This window comes from Python bivittatus, unplaced genomic scaffold (genome assembly GCF_059951505.1).
Source record: "Python bivittatus isolate LINGU-HERP-01145 unplaced genomic scaffold, Pbiv_v1 ctg000240_np1212, whole genome shotgun sequence".
Taxonomy (NCBI): domain Eukaryota; kingdom Metazoa; phylum Chordata; class Lepidosauria; order Squamata; family Pythonidae; genus Python; species Python bivittatus.
Window position 1 is genome coordinate 1,730,521 of NW_028277051.1, and position 27,652 is coordinate 1,758,172.

Genomic DNA, 27,652 nt, shown 5'->3' on the forward strand with positions numbered 1-27,652 from the left:
CTTCCATTTTTGGTGTCTTCTGGCAGAGGTGGAAACGCCCCGACTCTTGAAACCCCACCAGCTGCGGCGCTCAGGGCGGTGCTGGGGAAGGTGAACCGAGCCAACCGAAGGACGTTGCCAGCGTTCCCGTTTAACTCTGCCACGCAGAGTCATGGGGCCTGGAAGCTCAGTCTTTTCCCTGGGAGAAGGGCTTATTTACCGCTACCTGCTCTGGGTTGCAAACATTTATTTATTTATTTATTTACTCACCCACCCATCTCCCCCCAATGGGGGAACTCTGGGCGACTCACACCGAACATTAAAAACATAAATAGATATAAATACATAAAACATCCGTTTAAAAACATTTCTAAAAGAGGGGAAGGAGAGTCCAAGAAAATGAAAAATCAGGGGCTGAAGACAGAAGGCCTCTATGGGGCTAGCCATCCCCATGCTTGAGGTATTCCCTCCCCACCTCAGGCCAAGTGGCAGAACCAGGTGGTCCCTGGATGGCAGGAGAGACACACGCCTAATTCGAAATTTTTGCTGCCACCTGAGGGGGCATCCAGATGTTTTGCAGGCAAACTGGTAGCCTTACAATGTTTCACCAGCAGGACGGGCGTTTTGTATGCCAACGCTTCCTTGGGAATGGGCCCTGGCACAAACGGGTGGGGGGCACGGGGCACAATTAGGACCTTGTTCAGTTTACCATTGGAAGGAGCCCCCCAACTCCTAACTCATTGTGTCCACTTTTGCGGGGACTGATAAAGGTGAACACATTTTTTTCAAGCAGCCCCCACTGTTTAAAAAGTGTAATTCTAATTATTTCCTCATAGTGTTGGTTTTCCCAGTTTGTTTCACCTAAAAGCAAAGAATAGCCTTTTTATCCATTTCTAAACGTGTGTTTGGGGACTTCGGCACAATTTAAAAAATCAAACCGTAAGAGCCGTGTTATTGTTCAGATTTTCCTGTTACGTTAAGCTCATGGTTTTACATTTTACTATCTTAGAATTCTTTTCTCGGTGCCCTGCAATCAAGAGCGATATTAACTAGTAAACAGACCAGTTGCTTAACACTGGCTAACTCATCTTCCGATCATTAAAAAACTAGCTATTGGAATAAAAACTACACAATTTTAATTCATGCTAATGCTTATGGGACAGTTGCTGATTTTGAAACCCCATCATCTGCCGTGGTTAGCATATTTTCAACCCCCCCTCTCCAAGGTTAAACAAATGCATATTTTCAAGCAGTTCATGGCCGGGTTTACACAGTATGTAAAACCTTGATAAGAAAACAATTTCCGTATTTGCACAGCATGCAGAGGAGCCCCAGCGGGGTCCTGAGAGAGTCCAGAATGGTTACGATAGAGGCCACGCTTGTGCGAGCAAAGCCCCGCTGTCTTTTATGTGTGTCACATGCAATGTTTGTAAAAAAGGGAACAGGGCAATTGTGACCATCTTGATTTGGGGGGGGTCTCCCCCGGACACCCTGTCTGCACCCTTGATGGTTTGGTTCAACAACAGTTGGGCTCCCACAGGACGTTGGACCCCAAAGGCCCCAGACTTGTTTTAAACTCGGGCATGATACAAACCACCAGCACTTGAGAATCTGGAGACCCACAATGGGTGTTAACAGGGTCCGTTTCCCCTCTGGCATGCCAGTGAGGCAGGGCGGAAGCCGCTGGGTGCATTTTTCCTGGAGAAGCTCAACGGGCACGGTGGAGACTTGAAGGAAGGAGTAGAAAACTGCTTTTACCCAGCGGTCGGGAGTCAGAGAAATGGGGGGGCAGTGGGCCCCCCTGAACTCATTCAGTTGGACAACCTCGCTGAAGGATTCAGTGATCGACTGTGACTTGCAATGTGGGGGGGGGGGAGGGTTAGGCTAAATGACCTGTCCATTCCGATCCTGTGTTCCCACGATACCCTTGAGCTGGTTATTGCATTAACCCACGCTTCTGGGTGCCCAGGGCGCTCTGAATCATTGAGTGTCCCCATGTGTTCACACAACACCCTAATCCCAAACGGACGCAAACGCTTTGTCGGCAACAGCTGCCTTTGTAAACGTGTCTCGAATGGTTTGCGCACGAGCGGAATTTGGCCCGAGGTCGTCAACATCTGCAAGGGTGGCGCTTCAGCCCGTCCTGGAGGCCTCCGCAGGCTCGAGGCTTCGTCTCCTGGGGCTGGTTCACCTTCCGAATGATGCCAGAGACCACCAGTCCTGAAGAGGGGAGCCCGGATTTGCTAAGCTGGCGCTCTGGATTAGCAGATGCAAGCCCGGGCTGCCTTCTTCGTTCCCATTAGACTCGGCTCTGGAACGGAGGTTTCCAGTTCTCCAGGGCATTTGGACCCCAGACGGGCAGCATCAGGAGCGACTTGGAAAGGGGACTCTGGAACAGACAAGTCTTAGGTACAAAGTCCCATTTCTGAGCATCCTAGACACTGGACAGCCAGGCTACAGGGCCATTGAAAGGCACAGCAATCAGATCTGGGTTGTAGAGATGGCAACAGCCACAAGGTGGCAGGACGGAGCTGGGTTTGGGGTATCTCTACTGCCTCCTTGGCCCATCTGGGGTGCTGCAGGCCTGATCTTGTCGCCCTATTAAAGGATGGTAACACCAGGGAAGGTGGCATTCCCAAACCTTAAAAAAATCAGGTCGGATTGCAGTTTGCAAGCCATCTGGCAACACAACGTTCTCTCTCTCTGCTTTCTTTAGACAAGAGATCGAGTCCAACAGACACTCAAAAGGAATCGGGTAGCCCCGCTTCCGATTAAAGTATTTTATTCAGAGGCATCCGCTTTCGTGAGCTGCAGCTTCCTCTCTCAGATGCAGACCAGACAGACGGGTGTAGGATTTAAATTATATTTTGTTATTGTACGTTGTTCACCTGATTGTCCTTTTGGAACAAGCCAAAAGTCCTGATGGTTTTGCAAAAACCAGGAGTCTGGAAGCATCTTTTCTGATCGACAATTTTTTTTCAAAGGCAGACGCTTTTGTGAGCGTTCATGCGTTTCATCTGACCTGGGGCAGGGTCTAGGCCAGTGTTTCCCAACCCTGGCAACTTTAGGCGGTGTGGACTTCAACTCCCAGAATTCCCCAGCCAGCATGTAAATGATAATTTGCTATTATTTTGCTCACCTTATTCTCCCTTTAGGAACAGTTCAACAGTTCCTAATGGTTTTGCAAAAATGGGCCGCAGCTCAAAAAAGCGTCTGCCTTTTTAAAAAATGTATTAGTCGGAAGAGATGCTACCAGACTCCTCCTGATTCTTCGCCATCTCTTCCTACCAACCCAACAGCCAATTCTCATTCTCCTACCACAAGCGGCAAACGTTTAAAAACGGCTTCATCCTGGTTTGCCAGCGTGACCCCCTGGTACTTGGTTCAAGCTCGAGAATTAAATGGACATTTCTAACCAAACACTGATCATCTCACACACGTGGGTCCCGCATCGAGCAGCAGCGGCAGGTTGCAGGAACGGCCCAGAGAGTTTGAACGGCCAGGTTGAATCCAACCCCTGGTGCCCGTGCCAGCGCCCCGGCACCGCCTGCCAAGATGCAGGGCCGACAGAGCAGCGGATGGCTTGTTTCCGTCCCTCAGTTCCGTGAGCCCCGGCCAGGCGGGATAGCTGGGGTTCCCTCCCGAGCCTCTGGGGCAGTGGCTGTGCACGGAGGGAGAACGTGGCCGTCCTCCGAGGCTCCCCTCAAGGGCATCCAGCTGGGCCCCAGCTGGATCACTTTCCTCGCACGCTTCATTGCGTGCCCATTTTATCCCGCAAAAGAAGACAACGGAGAGTCGGAGAGTCTGGTCAGCAACTGGAAATGAGCCACGTATATTTTTATCAGCGTTTGCAAATGAGCAATGGCCCTACTTTCTCTCTCCCCCCGCAACCAGAGAGGTTGCCACCTGGCACTACAAGCAGGGGTGGGGGGTGGGGGCGTGCTGCTGTAACCCGGCACCCTTGCTCCTCCACCCTCCGTTGCACATCTGGGCGTGTGCCATCAGCACAACGTCCAGTGGTGGAGATGGAAAACTCCAAAGCGCTCCTCTCCACAGGCCGCAGGCGACCCACCCCTCAATTTATTGCAGAAAGCAATGTCTGCAGACCCCCCCCCCCCGGAGAGGAGGCCAAGGAAGCTAATGGTCAGAGCTCAGGCCAGCGTTCCAGGGCCACAGTGCCCCCCTTCCCGGGCAGGGGCTGGAGAACCTCTTGGCCCCCCCAGTAAAACCAATCCCCTGCCCGCAGGGTCTGGCCCCCCCTTCTCCCTCCCTCTCCACAGACCCAGACTGATCTCTGACACTGCAAATCTAAGTGTCTGGCTCTTCCTCTGTTGCACTGCAAAACTCACACCACGCGTGTGGCTCACGACCCCCCCACCTGCCCCATCCCCGGAGGCCGAGAGAAGGGTCGGCATCACAGCGCAGCCCCCGGGAGACTGGCTGCCCCACCTCCACCCAGCAGAGTCCAGGGAGGGCCGTGTCTCTGAACCCCACTTGCACCCCCAAAGCCCAGGCGGCCCGGAGGCAGGGCGGGGCGGGGCGGGGTGGGGCAGGGCGGGGCGGAGGGCTGAGCAGAGAGCAGGGCCATTTCCTGCAGCGGGGAACAGCCTCTACAAACGCCCGCTGAGCGGCAGAAGAAGAAGCAGAAGACGAGGGGGACGGAGGAGACGCTCTGTCTCCGGGGCCAGTGTCCTGGGTGCGGAAGGAGGATGCTAGTCTGTCACATCCGCGAGTTCGCAGAGCGTGTTTTCCAGGTCAGTGATGCGCTTCTCGTGATCTTGGATGGTCTGGCGCAGGGAGCGGATTTCTTGCAAGAGGTCCTCAAGGGTGGAGGTCTGGGGGCGGGCGAGAGACGGAGGTGCGTTAAAGGACGGAGAAGGGGCTGCCCTTCTTTCCCTTCAAGTCCCACCTTGTCAGGCAGGAAACACAACTGGATAAGCTATTTCTACTTTACCGTAAGGCTACACTGACGGAATCTTGCAAGGCTGAAACTACAAATCTCCCGCTGTCCTTTTTACAGCCCAAGAAACTGCAGAGGTTCCTTTCCGAGCCTTTTTCTCCACCCGTTATGCAGCTGCGGGCTCAGCTCCCTCTTATCTGACTGTTCCCCAGGCAGCATCTCTTCTCCCGTCTCCCAAGGTCATTCCCATGGACCATTACACACCTTGAGTTCCTGAACGCTCCTGGCGATGTTAAGGACATTGTAGGGGAAGAGCTATGTTTGTCTATGGGGGAAAAGGAATCCGGTTGCCCCTTTTCCGACGCACCAGTTTTATTCAAAGGCAGAAGCTTTTGCAAAAGCTTCTGCCTTTGAATAAAACTGGTGCGTCGGAAAAGGGGCAACCAGATTCCTCCTGATTTTTCACAATGTTAACAAGCTTAAGTTTCTAGACCAGGCGATCGTCCAGTCGGTCGGGGGGGGGGCACAACTTCTCCAGCTTAAGGGTTGCCAAGAAGTACACAGAATGGGTGTCTGGCGGAGTGGCAGGGTCAAAAAAGTCAAGATGTCAGCTGCAACCATGCCATTAAGCCCTCACAGGTACACATTAAAAAAGAGTCAGTGTTTTGATTGCAAACTTGAAAGACCAGGTTAGCAACCGTTCATCCTGAAGAAAATCTATCTTCGTGGTTGCTACAGTCGGCAATGACCTGATGGCACACCCTTAAATCAATCCATTTGACTGCATAGTCATAGCTGCCATCTTGACTTTCTTGACCCCCTATAGGTACTCTTGGATGGGACATCGATGGGATACTAGATTTCTCCTTTAAATCTGCGATAACAAGATTTGCACCATATTATCACTCCACTTCCTTCCAACTCTTTCCCTCCCTGGACTTGTCACCTCGCATCTGATCCTGGAAGCTGGGTGGTGTAAAAACTGAATAAAATCATAATTATATGCATCATCACAGATCATAATCACCATAATCCTATATGGGTCAGGGCAGAGTTGCACTTTCACTCTCTGAGACTCTTCTAGTTGGGCTGGGGCACGGCTCCCAGCCTCCCCAGCCGACATGGGTATTTGGAACAATACTGGCTGGGAGTGATGGGAACTGGAATCCAGCGTACCCAGGGACTAGCCATTTGTGGAAGGAAGGTCTAGTATCACCTCTACGGGGATGGAGCTATACTAGAAACAACTTATTTGGACCCCCCAAAATTCCCAATAACTTAAAAGAATCCGAATGGAAGATTTACCGCAGTGTTGTCCAAACTTGGCCACTTTAAGATGAGTGGACTTCAGCTCCCAGAATTCCCCAGCCAGCATGGCTGGCTGGGGAATTCTGGGAGTTGAAGTCCACTCATCTTAAAGTGGCCAAGTTTGGACAACACTGACTTACTGTATGTCAACCTGGACAAAAGCTACGGAAGATGACTTAGTTGGCATAATAATCAGAATCCTGATCTGAGGCTGCCATTTTCTAAAGCCCCGTCTTCATCAAGCACACTAAAGTTAAAACTAATTTTAATTAGTTATATTAACTAATATGAAAGCCGCACTTTTTGGAATTCAAGCTTTCAAAGCAATACATTAGGATTTTTTAAAAAAGGGAAATCACCATATTGTCCAGAATGCAGTAGAGATGGGCCCGTGAAGTCACCCAAAGTAAGACTCAACTCAAGAGGGCCAGAATCTTGTGCAGAAAACAGCAGCCCAGGGTTTTTAAAGGGCTTATCCTGTAACTCTATGCAAACATTAAGCTTTTCATTTAGATTTCCCTCTACAGAGCATGAATAGTCTCCTAGCATCCTTCGTTACTGACTGTGCCTCCTGAGAACTGTAGTCCAGTAATCAGTGCCTTAGCAGTCCCTGCAGTGCTTTAGAGGAAACTGAACCGCATTCAAGCGCCTTGAAGAACATTATTGGTTCTTCTGTAATTTCTACGACATGGCATGACAATTACAGGAACCCTAATGCATTCCCACAGACAAGGTACATAATTTCACACACACACACACACACACGGGCCCCGGGAACGGTCGCAAACTCACAGAAAAATTGGAGTCGCAGCTGGACAGGCTCCGCCGGGAGCCGGGCGGGGGCTTGCTGTCTAGGATGTTCTTCTTACTGACTTTGAGCTCCCGGTTCTTGACAGGGACGTAGCCATCACGCAGGGAAACCAGGATGGGCTCCGCGTCTTTCCCTGACAGCCACTCTTCCGCCTCCAGGGCCGGCTCGGGGCCGGGGGTGTCTGGGTACAAGTCGTCCTGGAAGAGGTCCGACTGCCGAGAATAGCGGGGGGGGGGGATAAGAGGTGAGCAAGGGCCGGACCACAGTCTCAGAAATCCTTCGCTGCCTTTCCCCAGCCCCAAAGTGGGTGGTTCGCTCTGGTTCTGACTGGGAGATGGGCAGCTTTGTAAAACGGATGGATGGATGGATGGGTGGGTGGGTGGGTGGGTGGATGGATGAATGTTCAGGGGAGGTGGGAGAGACAACCTTGGGACCAAGACTACCTTACAGCAGCATCTGAACCTCGCATCTCCAAAAAACACACCCTTTGAACACGCCTGTTATTTGGCACGTGCAACGCATGTCCATCTCCAAAACACGGCTGGGGTGAAAGGAAGGTTTATCTGCACGCACCTTTCCAAGCTACTACTAAAAAAAGCACTGATTCCTATTTGGATGGTTTAAAAATCAGGATGATTTGCAATCCCCCCGTTTAAAAGCAGGGGTAAGACGGAAGGGGAGGTGGGGAAGAACTGTATCTACTTAGAAGAGCCCCCTGAATGCAACGGCTGTTGGGTGGGACCCCAACATGTTTTATCCTGAATTTATGGGTGCAATTTCACTCATGCAAAAAAAAAAAGGGGGGGCTTCAATCATGCAGTCAGGGCTGCCATCCTGGATAACACTCCTGGATTTTGTCTGACCCCCTTTTCCTCGTAAACTGTTTGTAGAGCGCCCAAATCAACCCCCTAGCAAATACACAATATAATACAAGGACCAATCCTCTGCATTTTGACACCTCTTTTGATTCTCTGTAAGTGTCAAAATTAACAAAACGGTGTGGTTGCTCTGCAAAGATACACCTTCACGTTCGATGAGCATTTGAACGTTGTACCAGTGCTGGTCAACCTCGGCATCTTTAAAACGTGTGGACTTCAACTCCCAGAATTCCCCAGCCAGCCATTCCCCATTTGATTAACGTGATGAAGACTCACCTTACGGGGAACCGTCATCACAATGGGCTCACACTTCCGCTCATGCAACTTGTAAAACCTATGCGGTGGGGGGGAGAGAAGAAGGTGATGGGTCTGGCGTGGCCCGTGCCTTGCACACTCGTCGCCCGAACGACTGCCCTGCCTCCCCTCCGCCAAACCCCGTCTCTTGCCCCCAACACTCTCCCTGCTTTCCAAGCGCTTCGTTTCGGTTGGTTACTAGCAGGAGGGGAAAGAGAATCAAAGAGTATGTTTTGGCCCCCACACTCAGAAAGCCCCTGCCAAGTCGTTCCTCCCACCCACCCCCAGCCTGTTTTTTGTCTTCTTTCCACCAATCTAGCCCAGTGCTTCTCAACCGTGGGGACTTTAAGATGGGTGGACTGCAACTCCCAGAATTCCCCAGCCAGCATGGCTGGCTGGGGAATTCTGGGAGTTGGAGTCCACCCATCTTAAAGTCCCCACGGTTGAGAAGCACTGATTCTAGCTGTACACCGTTTAATAAAATGTATTGGCCGGAAAAGGGGCCAGCAGATCCCTCCTGCTTCTGCAAAACCATCTGGCACCCTTGTTCCAAAGAACAAAATATAATAACAAAATAATGACCAACTATAATTTAAATCCTACATCAGTAGAATGTATTTATTTCATCAGAATTTATCCTGCTTTGCATAGAATTTAGCCGTGGGACAAGATGCTCCCCGACGCCTGATTCTTTGCCACAGCCTTCCTCCTACAAACCCCACCCTAAGCCATTCCTTGTAAAGCATCATACGCCCCCCCCACCTTTTATTAAAATCATTTTTTATTTAACATTCTTAACATACGTGATTAACAAAACCATCTTTAAACTTAACGTTTTTTTTTAAATTAGAAAGAAACATTGAGAGACATGAGAAAGAAAAATGAGAAAAGAGACAACTCCAAACAAACTAAAAATACAAACTAAAAAAGAAAAGAGAGAAAAAAATATATATTTTATACTTATCAATAGTATAAAATAACCGGTTTACTAATCCAGACACTACTGTGATATACAGGTAGTCCTCGCTTAACAACCATTTGTTTAGTGACGGTTTAAAATTATGATGGGGCTGAAAAAAGTGACTTACAACTGGTCCTCACACTTACAACCGTCACAGTGTCCCTGCAGTCACGTGATCAATATTCAGGTGCTTGGCAACCAGCATGTATTTATGATGGTTGCAGCACCCTGGGGCCATGTGATCGGCATTTGCAACCTTCCCAGCCAGCTTCTGGCACGCAAAATCAATGGGGAAGCACATGATTTGTTTAATGACCACCACAAAAACGGTCATAAAATGGGTCTGATTCGCTCAACAACCGACCTGCTTAACCACCAATTTTCCAGTTCCTATTGTGGTCATGAGGCAAGGACCACCTGTAATCAGTAGAACGTGTTACTGTAAAATGTCACAAAATCTCTGCCCTGGTAGCAGCCCCCGCCCCGGATTTTGGATGTCCTGAAGCCTGAGCCTCACCTGGCGATTTCGCACTTGCTGACCTCCAGCCCTCGTTTGGGCATGAAGCCCATCCCGCGCTGGGGCTCCTTGCTGCTGTAGGTGCTCAGGTAATGCACGTACGGAGCCTCGTCCGTAATCTCGAAATAGCGGATGCTGCTGTCGCCCTGCACGGAAGCGCGAACGAGTCTCAAGGCCAGCTTTGCTCACCTCCCAAGTTTCTGCACGCGGATTGGGGCGGGGGGGGGAGGTTCCAGCATTTTTTTCTTTTAACCAGCAAGGACATTTTGCAAAGCCCTGTAGCCACCAACGGAAAGTGACCTGCCCGTTTCTCCCCTGCACCGACGGCTCTGGCTGAGGTTCCCCCCTTTTGTGTATCCTCCAGGGAGCTGGTGAGGATAAATCGCACCTGCCCCACTTTTATTCGCACAACCAACCTGTAAAGTGGGTTGGGGGGAAGGGTGTGACTGGGGCTGCGCGTGCTCGGTTGGAACCACAGATTTATAGAAATGTGGGGCTGCTGGGCTCTCCCCGCGTCCCCTCCGTCCCTTCCCAGACTCAACATTCCCCCTTTCTCCTGTCCTCTGTCCCTGGAATCCCCTTTGCCCCCTCCTGGGACCGGTCCTAAGGGGCCGAGAGCCTGCTTTCTAGCCTGAGCCCTTCACCACGCGACCAAGCCGGCTCTGGTTGCCTTCCTCCCCGCTCACCTACCTTTCCACACAGGTAGACTATGCTGGAATCAGGGTCGTAAAAGGGCAGGAGAACCCCGTTGCTGGTGTCCATCTCCTGGAGGGCGATGGGCTCCTCAAAGTTCTTCTGCAAAGCCCAGGGAAGGAGTCAGGACCCCGAGGCCCACACCCCGCGTGCATGCAGCCAGAGGACCACCCAGGCCCACCTCCCCGCAGCCCCCCAGAAGAAGCGAGAGCCAGCAACGCCGGGGGAGCTCTCTCACCCGGAGGTGCCAGGGAGCTTCTGCGGCCACCCTGGGGGCCACTGGAGGTTGCTGGGTCCACTCCCGTGAGCCTCAGCCAGCATGGGCACTGATCCCGGGGACGCGAGCTGTAACCCAATGGCTCCTGAAGGGCCACATCTTTGGGCTGTTCTGACCAGTGGAACGGGGGGTTCCCCAGAGGACATCTAGTCTGACCTCTCACTGATCTCCTGCCTCTTCTCATGCATTCTGAGCCCCCCTCACCTGAACCCCACCGCCCCGTGGGCGGCACAGACTAGTCCGTTCCTAGCCCCACCAGCTATTTTAGAATGCCTCCGTCCTCTTTTGCAGACGCCCCCTGCCCAGGAACACAGCACTCCCCCATGCACTGTCCCCGTTCTCCCCCCTGCAAATCCACAACAATCAGGCTCTGGGAACTAGGCATTGACCGGGGCAGGACTGAGCAGCCAGGCCTGGAAGTCACGTCCCCTCGGAGCGAAGCCCAACTCCTGGTGACTTAACCAGCCAGTCCTGCCATGGGGATGTTACTTCGACTTCCCAGTCCCCCCTTTGGGCCCTGGGATCTCGTGGTGGTCCCCCAGCCAAGGACCCTCCTGCGCCAAGGCTGGCTAGGCGTTGCCATCTGCTGGGCAATCGGAGTCTCAGCATGGCCTCCTACCTGCTCCTAGGGGTCCTCTGAAAAACTACATCCAGTGTAATGGATGTTGTTGTGGGGAAATGTGTGGTAACTATACCACCCCGAGCTCTTGGAAGAAAAGGAGGATATAATTCTAACAAATAAAAGAAACTCATTTTCCATAAAGAACCATTATGCGAACATGGCTGTACTTGTCTGCATTGTGGGGAGTGCGTGAAAACTGGTGTGTGTGTGTGTGTGTGTGTGTGTGTGTGTGTGTAAACGAGAGGGTCAACTTCAGGCTCTTTGCAGCACTGGCTTTCACAGGGATGTGTGTGTGTGTGTGTTCTGGACTTGGTGCATCTGTGAATGCCCTTGCACGCTCCTGCCCGTGGGCATCTGGTTGTGATGTCCCCCTTGCCCAAATGGGGCCCCACAGTCCTGGGAGGCGCCCAGGACCGGCAATGGCCAAGTTCCCAGAGGGGGCCGGGGGTCCACTCCATGCAGCCCGACTACCGGATCCCACAGTCCCAGCTCCCGCTGACTCATGCGGGTGAACCCCGTGGTGAAGATCTGTCCCTCGCGGGTAAAGATGGCTCTCATGGGCCGCATCCCTTCGTGGGCCGCAAACCTCTCCTGACGGACGGGAAAGAAAGCGTTACGGGTCTTGCCAGGACAGGGAACAGGCGGGCGAGAGGGGCGAGGAAGGGTAAGAGCGAGAGCAGGGGGGGCGGCCAGATGCCCTAACCTTTCCCACTCTGTGCCCAAAATGGGGAGAATTGGAGGAGCAGCCCCGGAGGAGCTAATCCGGACCAAAATCTTGTCTCACGTGGGAAGTGGGCATCAGTCAGCCGAGGTTCAGACTGGCCCAGCCCTGGAATGATCTCAAACTAGTACCCTAGTCGCCTGGGGTGAGTTCTGACGGGCACCGGGTGACTAGTCAAAATCCATTTTCCGAAGAGAAGTGATGTTTTATTTCAGCCGGTCTGACGGGCTCTCAGTTAAAGGGCGAGATACTCTGGCCATTTCTGGCCTCCCCACCTAGAAAACAGGGGCGGGCGCCTCTATAGCCCTCCCTGCCCCGGTTGGCTTTTGCCGTCCTTCCTGCTCCTCTTCTCCTGTGGATTCAAAGGTCAAGACACCCTCACGCGCCCCATGCGCCCTCCCCTCCCCGCCCCACCGCAGAGACCCCGGGCGTCGGTTCCCCCGCCGGACCCCAGCCGTACCAAGTCCCAGAGGGCCAGCTGCCGCTCGCTCATCTTGCTAAAGCCGGTGGTGAAGACTCTGCCATCGGCCAAAAAGATGGCCCGGACGGGACGCGCCCCTTCGTGGGGCCTGAACGTCTCCTGGCGGCAACGTTAGCATGTTAGGACAAGCAGACACGGCACTCGCAAGGCCACCGTTAGTACAGGTCAGTCACCCCGCGCACCCCAAAGGAAGCGACCCCGGGGCCCCTGGGGAGCAGGCCTGAGCACCCGCCCGCGAGTGGAATGGAAGCTGCTGTCCGCCAGAGGCAACCGGAGCAGCTGTGCGGATGGGAACATGGGAATTGTAATCCAACGCACCCAAAGGACGCCAGATTGGAACAGGCTGGACAGGAGGGTCAAACCGAGCTCAGGCTGTGCTTGGCTCGGCCCGAGCACAACATCATTTTATTCCTGTAAAGTACAGTGGTACCTCTACTTACGAACGCCCCTACTTACGAAATTTTCGAGATACGATCAGCTCCAGCCCCAAAAATTTACCTCTATTTACGAACTCGCCCCGACTTATGAACCGGATCCACGGCCATTTTCTGCCCGTTCCACGTGGTCTGCGGCCATTTTTCCGCCCTGCCGCGTGGTCAGCGGCCGTTTTTCCGCCCCTGATGCGTGGTCCGCGGATGCCGGAACAGATTAATGGTAATTACATTGAACCTTATGGGAAAATTTACTTCGACTTGCGACCAACTCGACTTGTGATCAGAGTCACGGAACGGATTAAGTTCGTAAGTAGAGGTACCACTGTAGATTATTTCCGAGCTGAATGGGGGGAGATGCTGACCCTGCCCTCCCCATCACCATCATCAAGTCCTTTTTGTTCCTTTTTTAAAAACGTGAATTTAACACGTCTAGCAGTGGTGTTGGGAGTCAAAATGTCAAGACGGCAGCCCAACTATGCAGTGGAACCCCCCCTTTTTATGGGGGGCTTTGACTGCGTGGGGGGCGGCTTCCACTGCGTAGTTCTGGCTGCTGAGTTGACTCTTCTGACCCCCGATCTCTGGACTGGACACCGGATCCCGCCGCCAGCACAGACCTCGATCTTCAAAAGGCAAAACCGCCTGGGAGGATGAGGCTAATTCACAAAGGAGGAGTTGGCGACATGGAATGGACCTCAATTCCCATAATCCCCAGCCGACGCAGCTACTGTATTTGGAAATGTTATTTGGGAAACCAGGGAGTCGGTCTGGAGCGTCCACGGGGAGGAGTTAAAAAAGTCAAGATGGCAGCCATGACCGGGTGACCAAAGCCACGCTCCTTTTTACACGTGTGGCAACCACGCAGGGCTTCAGTGACATGGTTGGGGCTCCCATCTTGACTTCTTTGACCCCACCCCTGGGTTGGATAGTCTAGACCAGTGTTTCTCAACCTTGGCAACTTTAAGATAGGTGGGCTTCAAGTCCCAGAATTCCCCAGCCAGCCTGCTTTAAGATGGGTGGACTTCAACTCCCAGAATTCCCCAGCCAGCATGGCTGGCTGGGGAATTCTGGGAGTTGAAGTCCACCCATCTTAAAGTGAAAGAGGTTGAGAGCACCGGTGTGAACCACCTGGAGGTTGCCCAAGGAGGGGAGACAGAGGAGCATCTGCCCCCCCACGCTGGGGGCAGGAAAGGAAGCCCCCCCAGCTGACATTACTCACAGCCACGACCAGGCGCTTCCGGGGGTCAACGATGCGCAGATGCTTGTCTTTGCAGGTGGTGACAAACTGGCTCCCATTGCGGTTCCAGCACACGTTGTAGATGAGGTCCGTGTGCAGGTCGTCCAGCGTGAGCAGGGCCTCCCCGGTGCCCACGTTCCAGAGGATAATCACGTTGTCGCCCCCTGGGCCGGAGAGGGGGCTCAGGACAGGCCACGGACAGCCCACGAGGCTGGAAGCCACCTCCCTGCTGCTCAGTGTCTTTCTCCCTCTCCCTCCCCATCTATTTCGCCTCTTTACTCCAGCAGGGGGGGGGCTGTGTTCCCCAGCCTGCACAACAAAGGCCCCCATTGTGGCCCCCCTGAAATGGGTGGGGTGTCAGGGTTGTTTTACCAAGGGACCGCAACCCTGCAGCATCTTCCAAAATTGCAAAGCCACTGGGGGGGGGAGGGACTGGCTGAAAAGGCTGGCCTTCGGTGGTGCCCAGCTGGTCGCCTTTGGCCACCCCCCAAATTATAAGGGAAAAAAAAAGGCACCGTCCGACTTCCCCGAGAACGAGAGCAGGAGAACTGGTCAGCCACCCGGGAGGAGGGAGAAGGAGCAGAAAACTCCAGATTCAGCCCTGATGGAGCAGCAAGGCGGAATCAGGCCGAGGCTTAGCTCTGCTTCCCTCGGCAGGGAGTTCCCAAGGCTGCAAAGGGCCCCATCTTCTCCCCCAACTTGTGTATCTCTGGGGGGGCAGAACAAAGGACTCTACTGGGCATCAGAAAACGAAGGCACGGTGGCCAGGGGAGAACCCGTCCTACAATGCAAAGGCCACCGCCGCCTTTATAAGTCAGACAGCTGACTCTGCTGGGCGAGAAGAGCACCTAACCTGTGGAACTCCGTCCCAGGGGGACCTGGTGGGGCCCCTTTTCCCCAACACCCCCAGGAGCCTGGAGGTCTTCCTCACTCTGCTCTGAGAGACGAGGAGGACCGGCCAGGGGTCCAGGCCCTTCTGGTGCTACGGGTTCATCCCTTGCGCCCGATTCCCTCTACTAGCCATTGGGCACCACTTGGCACTTTGCAATTTCAAAGAGAGGGTTCTGTGGCTCGCCCCGAGTCCGGCTGAGCCGTCGGCCCAGATTTTTGCACTGCCTCGAGAAATCCCAGAACCGACCAGCCCACCAGGCAGAGGGAGGGACGGAGCCTCGGATGCCAGAAAAATGCTGGCGAAGGACACGGGGCCATCGGGGCTGGTGCAGAGGGCCTTACCTGCGCTGAGTAAGATGTTGCGTGCCGTGGGGTGCCAGGTCAGGATGCCCACCCGCTTGGAATGCCCTTCCAGGGTGACCACAGGCTCTGTCAGGTTGCGCAGGGGCAGGAAGTCTGGGATCTGCCAGACCTGCGGGGACAAAACGGCCACCGTTCCTGTCAAACAAGGACATCTTGCATTTCTTGGCACAGGCACACAGGCCTCCGGAGGGATCCCAACGAGGCCACGTGCGCGTCACCGTCCCAATTACAACCCTGGCGTCATGCGCACGATGACATCACGAGGCACGCGATGTCACCTGCCTCCCCTGCAGATGCCCCTCCGGGAGAAGCCTAGAAACTCTGTGGTTGGGCCCCTGGCAAGGGTGTCCGCAGGGCATGGGCAAAAGGGTGAAGGTGGACCCTGCAACGTGCGATCGAAGCTCTGTGATGGGCAGAGCTCCAGTGGCACTGTTGCAGCCACCATCTTGGCCTTTTGGACCACACCCTGCAGACACCCCTTGCCAGCCATGCAAAATTGAAACCGTTTAGAAGAGAATCTCTGCAGCTCAGGGCTGAACTGTGCCGTCCTTGGCGCTCCCTGAGCTTGGCGCTTTGCTTGCAGACGTTTCGTTACCTGGACAGGTAACATCATCAGTGTTGGTGAGTCTGGGGTTTGCTCGCTGTTTATATACTAGTCTTTCTACAATGCAGGTAGTCCTTGTTTAGCAACCACAACTGGGACCCACAACTTGGTTGTTAAGTGAAGTGGTCGCTAAGTGAAACCACGATTGTACTTATGATCTTACTTCAGCTTTCCTTTGCTTTACAGACCTGCAAAGGTGGTCAATGCAAGCACTGTTCATAAAATTACTTTTTCATCATTGTCGTAACTGCGAATGGTTGCTAAACGAGGCAGTTGCTAAGCGAGGACTACCTGTATTCTAATGAAGGAACCACCAAGGAGACAAACAATCAAGCAGGCAAACATTACCCTGATCAAGGCACTGCCAAGGAGAAAACCACACCCCGCCCCAACGCTGGCAGGGCAATCCGCTGTATATAAACAGGGAGCAGACCCCAGACTCACCAGCACTGATGATGTTCCCTAGTCGGGTCATGAAACGTCTGCAAGCAAACCGCCAAGCTCAGGGAGCACCAAGGACTCCACAACCAATTATTTTTTCAACAGGCAAAAATAATCCAAAGGCAGCAGATAACTTCAACATCTTTAAATAGGCCAGGGCAACTGCCTTCTTGGAGGCAACCAGTGAGATTATTAGCTAGGTTTCTGGAGGCAGGGGGTCCCAGAGCCAAAGAAAGCCGTTTTTGCTGTCCTCACCCACAGCCTCCAGTGTTTTGGGCGCTCACAATGGCCTCCTCCCTGAAGGCATTTCTACCACGCATTTCTCCCCCTTCCCACAGCATTGCAACCCGAGGGCTTTGACTGCCCACCCCTAGAAAGCGTGGATGCACCCCAGTTTCTTTCCCAAACATTAAGCGTCAAGATGAGCCCCCCGCTCTGGGGACCCCTCCATGGAGTGTCCTTGCAACATTATGGATGTGGCCTGACTTTGCCTTTCACCTCCCCATCTCCCCTGGGATCTCCTGGAGGTCCCCCATCCAAGCAGTAACCAAGCCTGATCCTGCTTAGCTTCTGAGATCATCCAGGGTGGGCACGGCGCTGCCATCAGCATCACATACAAATAAAAACAGAAATATCAGCGGATGCCTCGGTCTGTCCCTTTTTTCCGCACCTGTATCTGGAGTTGCGAAACGGCCCAGAGCCCTCCCGTGGCTCCTGTGCTCTTCTGCCCCCACAAGAAACCACGTCTTCCTCTTTTTTAATGCCTGATCTTGGTCCTCCCCATTCCCTGAGGGGCTCAAGATCACGCACCGGGGTCTCCTTGTCTGTGTTTATCCTCCGGACCTTGTGAGGTAGAACTGGCTGCAGAACAGCTGATCCGAGACCCAGATGGAGACCTGAACTCACACTTCAGAGGGTTGGGCCAGCCCTCCAGCTTCCCCAGCCTGGTGCCCTGAATTTATTAGCTTTTACTTCTCTTTATTATATTTTGGTTGTTGTATTTCACCCAAAAGTTTAAAAAAGGGGGGGAGGGAATAAAGTTATAAAAGGGAATTCCTCCTAAGTGGATCACTCTGTTCTTTTTATTTATTACTATTCTATTTATTAGATTTTTATCTTACTTTTAATTCGGTGCAGCTCAAGGCAGTGTACATACCTAATGCTCCAATTTTCTCGCAACAACAGCCCTGCGAGGTGGGCCGGGCTAAGAGACAGCGATTGTCCCCAAGTTCCCAGCCGGCTTCCGCACCTAAGGAAGGACTAGAATTCAGAGTCTCCTGGTTTCTAGACCAGCACTTCACCCCTGGACCACGCTGGCTCTTTCTGGCGTGCAGCGTTCGGAGCGTCACACAGAAACGCATCCGCGGTTGACCGTCCGAATGCTCTGCGGCTCGAAACTGACTTTGCAATCCTTGGGCATTTGCTTGTTCCACCCTGGGGCAGAACTCGTGCCTTGGTCAGAACAGGAGAAGTTGCGTTTTGCAATAGGGAAGGCTCAGAGACGAGGGCCGCGGGCCGAAGACCCCCGAGAGAGAGGTGTCCTTAGGGGAAGTTCAGCCTCGCGTGCCAGAGGCTTCTAAATGCACCTGGCAACAGCTGTGCCCTGGCACAACTAGATCAGAGAGGCGCTGGGGGCTTTTTGAATACGCAGCAATTGCTCTCGTGAGCGAGGACCGTTTCTTTCCCATCACGCCCACGGCGTCGGCTCTTGGCAAAAGCTGCCGGGGGGGGGGCAGGGGAAAAGGTTGGCGGGGAGAGCTGTCCCTCCCTCCTCCCCTCGGCCTCCTTCCTCCCCTCCAGCACCGCACGGTCTATTCTTAGGTGCTGAGTCCCTGGCGCTATTCTTAGCTCAAAGTGCTGCCTCATCCCCAGGGAAGGGGTGCCAGCTTCCAGCACAGGGCTGTGGTCCGACGCCCCGGGCCAGCCTCTGCCAGCGATCGAAAGGGACGTCCTCTCCCTCTCTCCCGAGCGAGCGGGCAAAGGGGCCGCAGACCCGAAGCTAGGCCGGGCAGCCGGAAGCCCTGCGCCTTGCGTTTTGCTGCCCCTGAAATGGAGCGCCGACTAGCTCGGTTTACTCTTCTGCAGCGACGCTCCGGCGCCACGCTCCTCGGGAGCTTGGAAAAAGTCCCTGGGCCCTTGTTCAGGTGGGAGAGGGCGGCTGGCTCAGCAACTTTGGGAGCCCCTGGGGAAAAGGGAAAGCTGCCTGTGGTTTTCTCCTGAACATTTCTGCAGGTGAAACTCTCTGTGCCCAGCAGAGAGCAGAGGAAGAGCGCGGCGCAGGGCAGAGGGTGCTGGGTGCGAATGGGGAGGTCAGCCCCCTTCAGCCACCGAAGGTCACCGGCGACTCCGGGCCAGTCGCTTTCCTGCAGCCCGAGCAACCTTGTGGTCCTGAGGCTAAAATGAAGGGATGGCAGGTTATACACCTGATAATCACAATCTTAATAGGAGGAGGCACGTTCTCTGCCTTGAGTTATTTATAAAAATAATACAAGTGGGATAAAAAAAATCTAAAGAAATCTGAATCCGTAAAAACAGACCCGCCGATGGGTAGAGACTGATGTTCTTTCAGTCCGATGCATCTCGAAGGCACCAGCCTGGGAAAGGCGGGGTGGAAACTACTATAAAAAAAAGGAAAAGGAAGGGGAAAGGGGAAAAAATGCCCCACCTCAAAACGTGGATGAGAAAGTGCTTTCCAAAGAGATCTTACGCCTGGGAAGCCTCTGAATTGGGACCACGTAAAAGGATGCCAGATAAAAACTGAGGAAATTCCACCCCGTTCCTGCACTAATCCTAACCCTATGTGAAAACGATTTGAGCCAGCCCCACAACTGGCCCCATAAGAAAAGCCAGCCATTCCCCGGCCCGTTCCGTTAAACCCTTTTTCTTACACTGGCTTCCAAAAACCTCCCCGCCCAGCACCCAGGGCCTCGCAGGAGTGCTTTCTAAATTAGGCAGCAACTGCAGCAGGGTGTGTCAGAAAAGTCAAGATGGCGGCCACGATGCGATCAGTGTGCCTGAACCAGACAAACTGTCCTCAGCCCCTCCAGCTCTACTCCATTTCCTACTAACGAAAGAGGCGAAACACGAGAAACCTCCGAAGGGCGGCCGACGTCCCTGGCACGGGACTTACCATGACGGTTGTATCCTCGGAGGCGCTGGCAATGACATTGTCGTTGTGGGGGCACCAGTCGATGTCCAGCACCGGGGCCGTGTGCCCCGTCACCAGGGGAACGTTCTTGTCCACGCGGCCCGTCTGCAAACAGACACGGAGAGCTGGGTGGTTGCCAGGCAGGGGCCCCCCACGCAACCCCCCAGCAAGCCAGGGTCTCGGAGAGGCTCTGCTCTGAACGCGGGCGCAGGCTGGGCCGTGTCTCGGCCGGGGAGACGTCTCTGGGCGGGCTCGGTGGCTCCCGCAGGGCCCTGACGACCGCGTCCCGCAGGGAGACCGCGGGGGCCTCTTAGAAGCCGTAGGACCGCCGGACACCGTGGCCCAGACAAGGCGCGTTATATGATTTGGATGCCGCTTCACCCAGACAAAGAAAACAGCGCTGTTATTTCTCACGACCTGAACGTTACAGCTCTGGTAACGCGGCCCGAAATCGCTGGGGCCTTTTTTGGCCGCCGCATCACGCTCTTTGCTCAGCCTTAGGACAGGGCAAACGGCAATTCCCGAGCTCACCCTTGCGGGTGCGCATGGCAGGACGAGGCCGTCCTGGCCCCGCTCTTGGGCACTGGGGGTTCGGCTCCATTTTGATGGCGAGCTGTTTTCAGTGCGGAGCCTTCAGCCTGGGGGTCTCTCTCAGATCGCTTCCTTCAGGCCTGTTTCCCCTTCTGCTGCTTTTCATTTTATTCCTCTTTTGCTGAGTGGCTGCCCTCCCCAAGCCTCATAAAGGCTTTCATCGCTGCTCATCTCTAGGCCAAAGAGTAGGAGGAGAAGAAGGAGAAGGAGTGGTAGAGGAGCAGGAGCAGGAGCAGGACTGGTACAGAAGGAGAAGGCAGAGTGGTAGAGGAGTTGTAGAGAAGGAGGAGGAGAAGGAGAAGGAGGAGAAGGAGAAGAAGGAGTGGTGGAGAAGAGGAGGAGGAGGAGGAAGAGAAGAAAAGGTAGGAGAGGAGGAGAAGAAGAAGAGGAGGAGGAGGAGGAGGAGAAGGAAGAGTGGTAGAGAAGGACGAGGAAGAGGAGTGGTACAGAAGGGAGAGGAGGAAGAGGAATGGTGAAGAAGGAGAAGTTGATAGAGGAGGAGGAGGAGGAGAAGGAGTGCTGGAGAAGAGGAGGAGGAGGAGAAAAAGAAAAGGAGGAAGAGGAGGTAGAGAAGAAAGAGAAGGGGAGGAGGAGGAGGGAGGGATGGATGGATGGATGGATGGATGGATGGATGGATGGATGGATGGATGGATGGATGGATCATGGGGAAAGGCGAGCGAAAGCAGGGGGGCTACGGATCAGGAGAGAAGGAGGTGGCTCAGAGGAGCCCTAAAGGGCCGCTGGAGAAGGAGTGCGGCAATAAGGCGAACCCAGAACAGCGGGCGCCACTATTTACGCCCTGCACAGACGGCCGGAGTCTCGCGGTCTCTGATTAAAATGAAAAGGAATGAAACGAAACGAAACGCAAACGGGCTCCCAACATTTTAGTCCTTGGATGGAGACGGCTGGACGGACATCCGGGAGCCTGGAAGGACAGGGCGGCAGTGGCTGCCAGGGCCAGGGCCAGGGCCAGGACACATGCACAGAGGCGCCAGGAGCTGCGTGGGCCCAAGGAGGCCTTGAGCGCCCCGGCCGGGCTCTGGAGCTGGCCTGGGCGGGGCCCGGTTAGTTCTGGCCGGGGGGACCCAGAAGCTCCCGGGCTGCCGGCTGGCATGAGAAGAGGGCAAGGACAGGCCGCCCGCGTCTGCCCCGCGTCTGAGAAATCGAGGGCTGCAGGCTTGATCTGAGGGCACCCTGACTGAAATTTAGCAGCTCTGATCCCTCTTTGGCCTCCCGGGGGTCCGACTGGAGGATGGCGATTCGGGTCCCACTCAGCTGGGCCTCCTTTAGAGAGACACACGAGGCTCTCTGGCTGGCCTACTCTGCAAGGTCGTTGGGGGACAAGTGGGATGGAGAAACACCAGAAGCCTGATCTTTTTTGGCGACCAGCTCTTCCGCAGCACCATTCTTACAATTTCCCAGATTGGCTTTCTTTAAAATGAAATCAGATCAAAATGAATAGGACAGGAAGAAAACACCGAATAATCAAAATGAGAATTGGCAAAGAAAAGGGAAGGCTGAGCCAAACGCCGGCCGGGCTTCTGACACATCCCTTCAGGTCCCCAGCACACGTTTACCGGAAGGTGCGCTGGAGCCAAAGGAGCAACATGCGGCTCGGGGCAAAGGGCCACCCGCCCCGACGGGCAACCGCACACCCCAACTTTCCCCAGGGCCACCCGTGGCCTCCGCAGACGCCCGTTGCTGCGGCTCCCCAGGAGGAGGGTGCCGGAGTTCTCCTCTGGGTGCCCTGACCTTGAGCGGGCCGCCTCTCTGCCGCCCCACCCGCTGGAGGTCCATACGCCGCTGGGTAAACATTCCCACATGGAAATTTGAGCAGTGGAAAAAATGCCCCCCCACCCAGCCTCCTCCCATCATTTTAATTGTTCCCAAAGTGAGTCACTTATTATTGTGAGCAGAGCCGTGCAACTGCTGCAGTCCATCTCGCAACGGTGGCCTGTCCAGAGCAGGAAGGCTGCGGGGGGGGGGCGGGGGGGCGCAGCACAGCTTTGGAGGGCAGCGGCATCAGGAGGGAAGAGGAAGGACGACGGCGGCCATTGGCAAGGGAGGAAGGGGAAGAAAGCCCCCGCAGCAAAGGCAGGCCTCAAGTGCGCAGCTCTTTTCCTTTCTTTGGGGTTCAACCACATGCTTGCAGCACCGTTTGCCCGGACATTCACTGAGGCAACCCAAAAAGTTGTCCTTGAAAGGCAGGACGTGTCGGCAGCAAAGGTCCAACCGGGTCTGCCCCTCTTCCGTTTTTGCTTGAGCCAGGAGCAGTTCGTCACGCTTCCCCAACTTGGTGCCCTCCCCTGGCTATCTGGGGGGAAGCCAGGGATGTCATGCACATCACGGCGTCACTGCAGAAATGATGTGAAATGGGTGGTTTGACAAACCAGGGGCCAGGAAAGAGCACGATGTCCTCCAGGAGTTCTGAGCCTCGTTTCCCGCGTGGCTGACGGCCCGGGACGGCGGGAATCGTTATTCCGAGCTGCTGGAGGCATTAAGGTGCCGGCCCCTGATAAAGGCCGGATTCACGCAGCACCCAAAACGAAATGAAGCAAACCCAGTTAGGAGCTGAAATGGCACACGGCCCCCTGTCACTGCCTGTCGCCTCCCTGCAAAAAAGTCTGGTTGAGTTTACCCAGGTCACATCAACCATCTTCCGATGAAAACACCGAAACTGTGTTTTAAAGGAACGTTTTAAATAAATAAACTCTAACAGAGACAAATAACTGCCTCAGAGTGCTTTGCCTGGGAAGCCAACCTCAAATGCCCAAGTAAAGGTTGAGGGAGGTTTGCAAAAAAGTTCTCGGAATAGGAGCTGATTGCAAACCAAACATGAGCCAGCAGCGAATGCAGGTCCAGGCGGCGTCAAGAAAAACCCTGTATTGGAGAAAAGCGCTCTTGGCTTGCCCTGCTTTGAAAGAAAAACAGCGGCGCAATTGCTCCCCTTCTGTCAATCCTGACTGTTCACTGAAGCTTCATCTGTTGTTCCTCCTGCATAAATGTGGCTTCATCCCACGTGTCCCGGCTGGAGGAAGCTCTCGTGGCATTGCCTGGTTCCTCCTTCATAAGGACTTGGAGTTTTCCGAGAGCAAATAAAAACGGGGGAGATGTGGAAGAAAAGTTAATGACCCTTTGCAAATATCTGCCGACTTCCATTGTGGTACGTTTTATCTGACTCTCTGTAACCTTCGTGATGCATCATGAATTGCTTGCAGTCTAGCCAATATATTTTGAATGAGCTTGAATTTCTGTAGAATTCATGCCTCGCGAAGCACAGTTACAGGCTCCACGATTATCCGCTCGCTTAGCCCTACTTTTTCTGCAGGGGATCGGCTTGCTAAAATAGCCACGAGAGATCTGGCACCCTTGCGCATCGCATCAAAGGGACAACTCCGCATTTCAAAGGAAGAGGCTGCAGCATCTCTCCTTTCAAGGGATTTCATGGTCTCCTCCTATCAGCCGCAAAGCAATTTCTCACTCCTAGACGGGCGTGCACCCACACTCAAACCCACTTGGACCGACTTTCGCTGGAAGCCCTTCTCTTTGGTCTGTCATGGGCAAGAGGCGGTGCACTCAGCGTAACCTGCTAACTTTTGAAAAAACAAAACCATTGTTGGATCCTCTCCAGTTGTCGGTGCTTCTTGGGTGAAATTTTCCACCACGGATCCAAACGGGGGGAGACAATCGCTCGGTTTTGGGCTCCTTGGGCGGCACCTCATCTCAAGGACCCCCTTTGGAGAAGGACTCAGAGAAAGGCTTGGAGAAGAACATCCCGGATGTTCGAGGACAAGAAACTAAGGCTAGGAGGAGAAATGGAAGGAACCAAGCTGGGCACGTTTAGCCTTGAGAAAGGTGATGGAGCAGGAGATGGCAGGATGTGATAAACAGCCGAAGGCGTCATGCCGAAGCAGGTGATGCCGCGTCTTCCCTGGCCCCAGAGGGCAGGACGTGGGCTAAAGGAGTGACGTTACCGGGAGATCGGTTGGGATGGAGAATTAGGAGGAACGTCCTGTGCCAGGAGCAGCTGGAGAGTGAAGACTGGGGACATGGCGGGCTTCCCCTTCCGTGAAAGCAAAGGCTGGGGAGCCATGGACCGGAGGCTTTCGCCCGGATTCCTGCCCTGAGCAGAGGGTTCAGCGTCCGTAAGGAAAGACGGGCAACGCGGCCTCTCATCCCCCCGCCCAGAGACCCTCTTCCAGCCGAAGCCCAAAGAGGGAACGTTGTCAATAGGCCGCGAGAGAGAAGCAAAGCCGCCGAGCGCTGCCCGAGGCCAGCAGGGGGCACAGCGCAAAGGCTGGGCCCAGCAGAACCCTTCGGGCCCTTCCGAGACCCCCAAGCCCCTCCAGACAATGGGACCCCGAAGCCGTCTTGCTCGTCCGGACCTCTCCTCCGAGGCTCAGCAAAGCCCCTGGATCCGGTCAGTCACACGCTGACCGTGTGAGTGGCTGGGCTGGGCTGAGCCACGGCTTGTTTTTAGCGTGGTTTGACGGGATTGTTCCCCACGTTTGGCCCTGTACCCGGTGAGGAAGCCACAAAGCCCCGAGTGCGAATTAAGCAGGCCGGCTCGCTGCAATCCACAGAGCCTGACTGAGGAAGAGCCAAGGAAGGCTGAATGCTGACTTCGCCTCTTGTAGCTGCTGACTTCTGCACTGCCTACAGGCCAGGAGAATTCCCTACCTCACAGGGTTGTTGTGAATAGCTATGAAGTGCCAAGGGCTTTGAGCATGGAAGCAAAAAGCCGGAGGGGAGCCTTAATGCTGGTCTTCCCCGTGGCTCCCTCCCTTGGCCACAGAGGGGACAGCAGGGGTCACCCACCCCCAAGCCCACCTACCTTGCCTAAGGGCAGGACCATAAAGGCCCCGCCTCCTCCCGACTCCACAATGATGGCCAGGAACTTGGGGTTGACAGCACAAAAGGAGCTGTCCCAGGTCACCTTGGAGACTCGAATGTCTTCATACATCTGGTCGGCCTTGACCGGCTGTCCGAAGACATGCCGGAACTTGCTTTGGCGAACCACCCGGCGACTCATGGCGTGGGACCTGGGGGGGGGGGCGGAAACAGAGACAGCGAGGTCAGCTGGGGAACTGCAGAAGCCCCTGGCCCATAGCAGCCTCCAGGGAGTTCAATTCCAACTTTTGGGATGCTTCACAAGAGGTCAGGTGAGGAAAATCTGCTCTTGATTCACCTTCTCTTCCCTCCCCGGCTGACACTGGAAGAGTTTCCAGTCTTCAAGGATGCTGTTTTCTTCCTCCACCATCCCTGTTTTCCTCTAAAGCTGGTCTCTTTTGGTCCTGCCTCTGTTGGCCCCCAGCAAGTGAGTTCCAGATTATTAACCTCGGCATGTTCTTTGAACTGGGAATCCTGCCATCAAAGCCGCCAATGGATATGCAAACGCGGCCATGATTTGGGAGGAGCCAACTGCCGACTCTGGGCACATGTATGGCCCTTGGGGCTGAGGCCTTGCCACTGAAGAAGCCCAGCAGGAGGAGTAAAAAAAAACAAAGCAAAACGCGGTTTATCCAGCATCCTGCCCCATCATGGCCAAACAGGGAAATCCTGGCTTGGAAGGGGTGTGGGCAAACTTTAGCAACCAATCAATCAAAATGGCTTAGCAGACGCCCCGTTGGCAACTCCATCAAAGGACAGGTGCCCAGCGCATCCTCCCACTTGTTTTCGCCAGCCAGGCACTGGCACTGGCACCGAGGGGGCATGGATAGGAGCTGGCATCGCCCTCTCCCTGAAATCATCAACGTCTTGTGGCAGTGAGTTCCGCAGGTTAACTCTGCCCTGCCGGAAAAAAATTCCTCGTGGCCGTCCTGGGCTGGCTACACTGGGGCCTTCGCACTGGCCCTTCCGGGTTCCTCCTCACAGGCTCTTGCTGCATTATCCCTGATTCTTGCTAAGCTAGAAAACCCACCCCCCTCCAGCGCAGATATTAAAAGCTCTTTTCAAAGGGGATTTCCTCGTATGAATCTTCTGCCTCTGACAGGCGGTGGAGTCCTGGTGCACAGCCTGGGGCAACTTTGCCAGCCCCACTGCAAGGACGGCGCTCTTTAGCGGGTGGCAGATGGAAAGCTGAGCCAGGACAATCCAGAAATCTGGGAACGTAGGAGTAGAAGGTGACCTTGGAGGTCATCTAGTCTGACCTTCTCGGTACTTGGAACCACGGTTTACCGTGCCCTGTGATGCCACGGCACAACCCCCCACTTTTTAAGGAGGAAAGGAATGCCCATGGCCGCCTCAAATGCTCTCACCCATAAATCAGAGCCCTCGCCTTCCCCAATCCCAGCAGGGCACAATTGCGCCTAAAGACTCTACCTGGCTGATTCTACCCAACGTTGCTCAGTAGGTTTGCCTGAGAAACCCAGTGAGACCAGCACTGGGTGCCAAATCTGAGAAGCTCAAAGCAAGACCCAAAGTCAGTTCAACAGAACTGGGGGGCATCGGGTTGGGGGAAGCTGCTTTAAAAGGGACGATGCCCACCTTCTCTGGCAACCCACGGTAGACTGCGCTGGGAGATTCCACCCAGCGGCCAAGCGAGGGCCAGTTGATGGGTCCTCCCCCCACTTCCTTTCCCGTCTGCTCCAACCTTTCCAAGGAAGTCCTTTGAAAACCAAACCGTGATTGCGCAAAGTTCCTCCAAGGCTGGTCGGTTTAGAGATGACCCTTCGGGTGGTGGCGGGGAAGGGGAAGGGGAAGGGGGGGCGCTACATTTGGTTTTGTTCACACCGTTGCCCCCTCAAGGTCTGGGGGTTCCGGGATCCCCCCAGTTCGCACGTGTAAGAAGTCCTGGAGAGTTTCTCCCCCGCCCCGCTTCTCCTGTCCGGCGAAGGCTCAGCGGGTGGGAGAATCTGGGGCTCGCCGTCCGACCTTCGCCCCGCGGAGCCCCGCGGGGCTTCCCCAGGAGAGCGAGGGCAAACGGGGGTCGCACCAGCGCGCGCAACCCCGCCACGCGCCCCCTGCCCGCCCGCCCGCCTGCCCCGTTCACCTGGTCGAGGAAGGCGCAGCGACGCGGCCGCGGCCCGGGAAGCCCCTCCTGGTGGCGAAGACCCCTCGGCCGGGCCCGCTGCCTCTCCGCGGGGAGCCTCCCCTGGCCGGCCGGAGGGCGCAACTTCTCAATGGGCCCCGCGGCGCAGGAGGCGCGGCAACTCCGCCCCGGCGCTGCGGCGGGCGGCTATAGAAGGCGCGGCGCTGGTGCAGAGCCGCCGCCAGCTCACTTTCCTAATATAGCCTCCTGCGGCGGCGGCGGCGGCGGCGGCAGCGGCGGCGCTGGATCGGGCCGGGGGGGCGGCGGGGGCCGGGCCGGCCGGCCGGGCTGGGGAGCGCGTGCCCGGTGCGGCGGCGGCGGCGGCCGCCCGCCCGCCGGCTCCGCCAGGGCGCCGCTGCTCGCGCTTGCCTGCCGCTCGCGCCTGGCACGCGGCCTGGCACAGGGGCCCGACTGCGGCGCCAAGGGCCGCTGCCGCGCTCTCGCCCCCCGGGCCCCGCCGCCCCCCGGAGAGGG

General features: G+C 55.1%; 1 protein-coding gene across 4 annotated transcripts; it reads right to left on the reverse strand.

Annotated features, from left to right (window-relative positions):
• Window positions 1-2,715: 2,715 nt before the first annotated feature.
• CORO6 (coronin 6) lies at window positions 2,716-27,477 on the reverse strand. 4 transcript variants are annotated; one of them, XM_088138741.1, is made up of 12 exons: window positions 27,140-27,477; window positions 24,983-25,190; window positions 19,540-19,662; window positions 15,344-15,473; window positions 14,093-14,274; window positions 12,422-12,541; window positions 11,712-11,831; window positions 10,339-10,443; window positions 9,649-9,794; window positions 8,153-8,210; window positions 6,980-7,210; window positions 2,716-4,814 (listed from the first exon to the last, which is right to left on the reverse strand). In XM_088138741.1, the coding sequence occupies exons 2-12, from the start codon at window positions 25,178-25,180 to the stop codon at window positions 4,692-4,694; spliced, it is 1,536 nt and encodes a 511-aa protein (XP_087994867.1). In that variant the 5' UTR covers window positions 25,181-25,190; window positions 27,140-27,477; the 3' UTR covers window positions 2,716-4,691. The 4 variants fall into 4 exon arrangements, with proteins under 4 accessions (XP_087994867.1, XP_087994865.1, XP_087994864.1 ...); XM_088138739.1 differs by lacking the exon at window positions 11,712-11,831 and having other exon boundaries at window positions 27,140-27,474; XM_088138738.1 differs by lacking the exon at window positions 12,422-12,541 and having other exon boundaries at window positions 27,140-27,461.
• Between the last annotated feature and the right edge of the window lie 175 nt (window positions 27,478-27,652).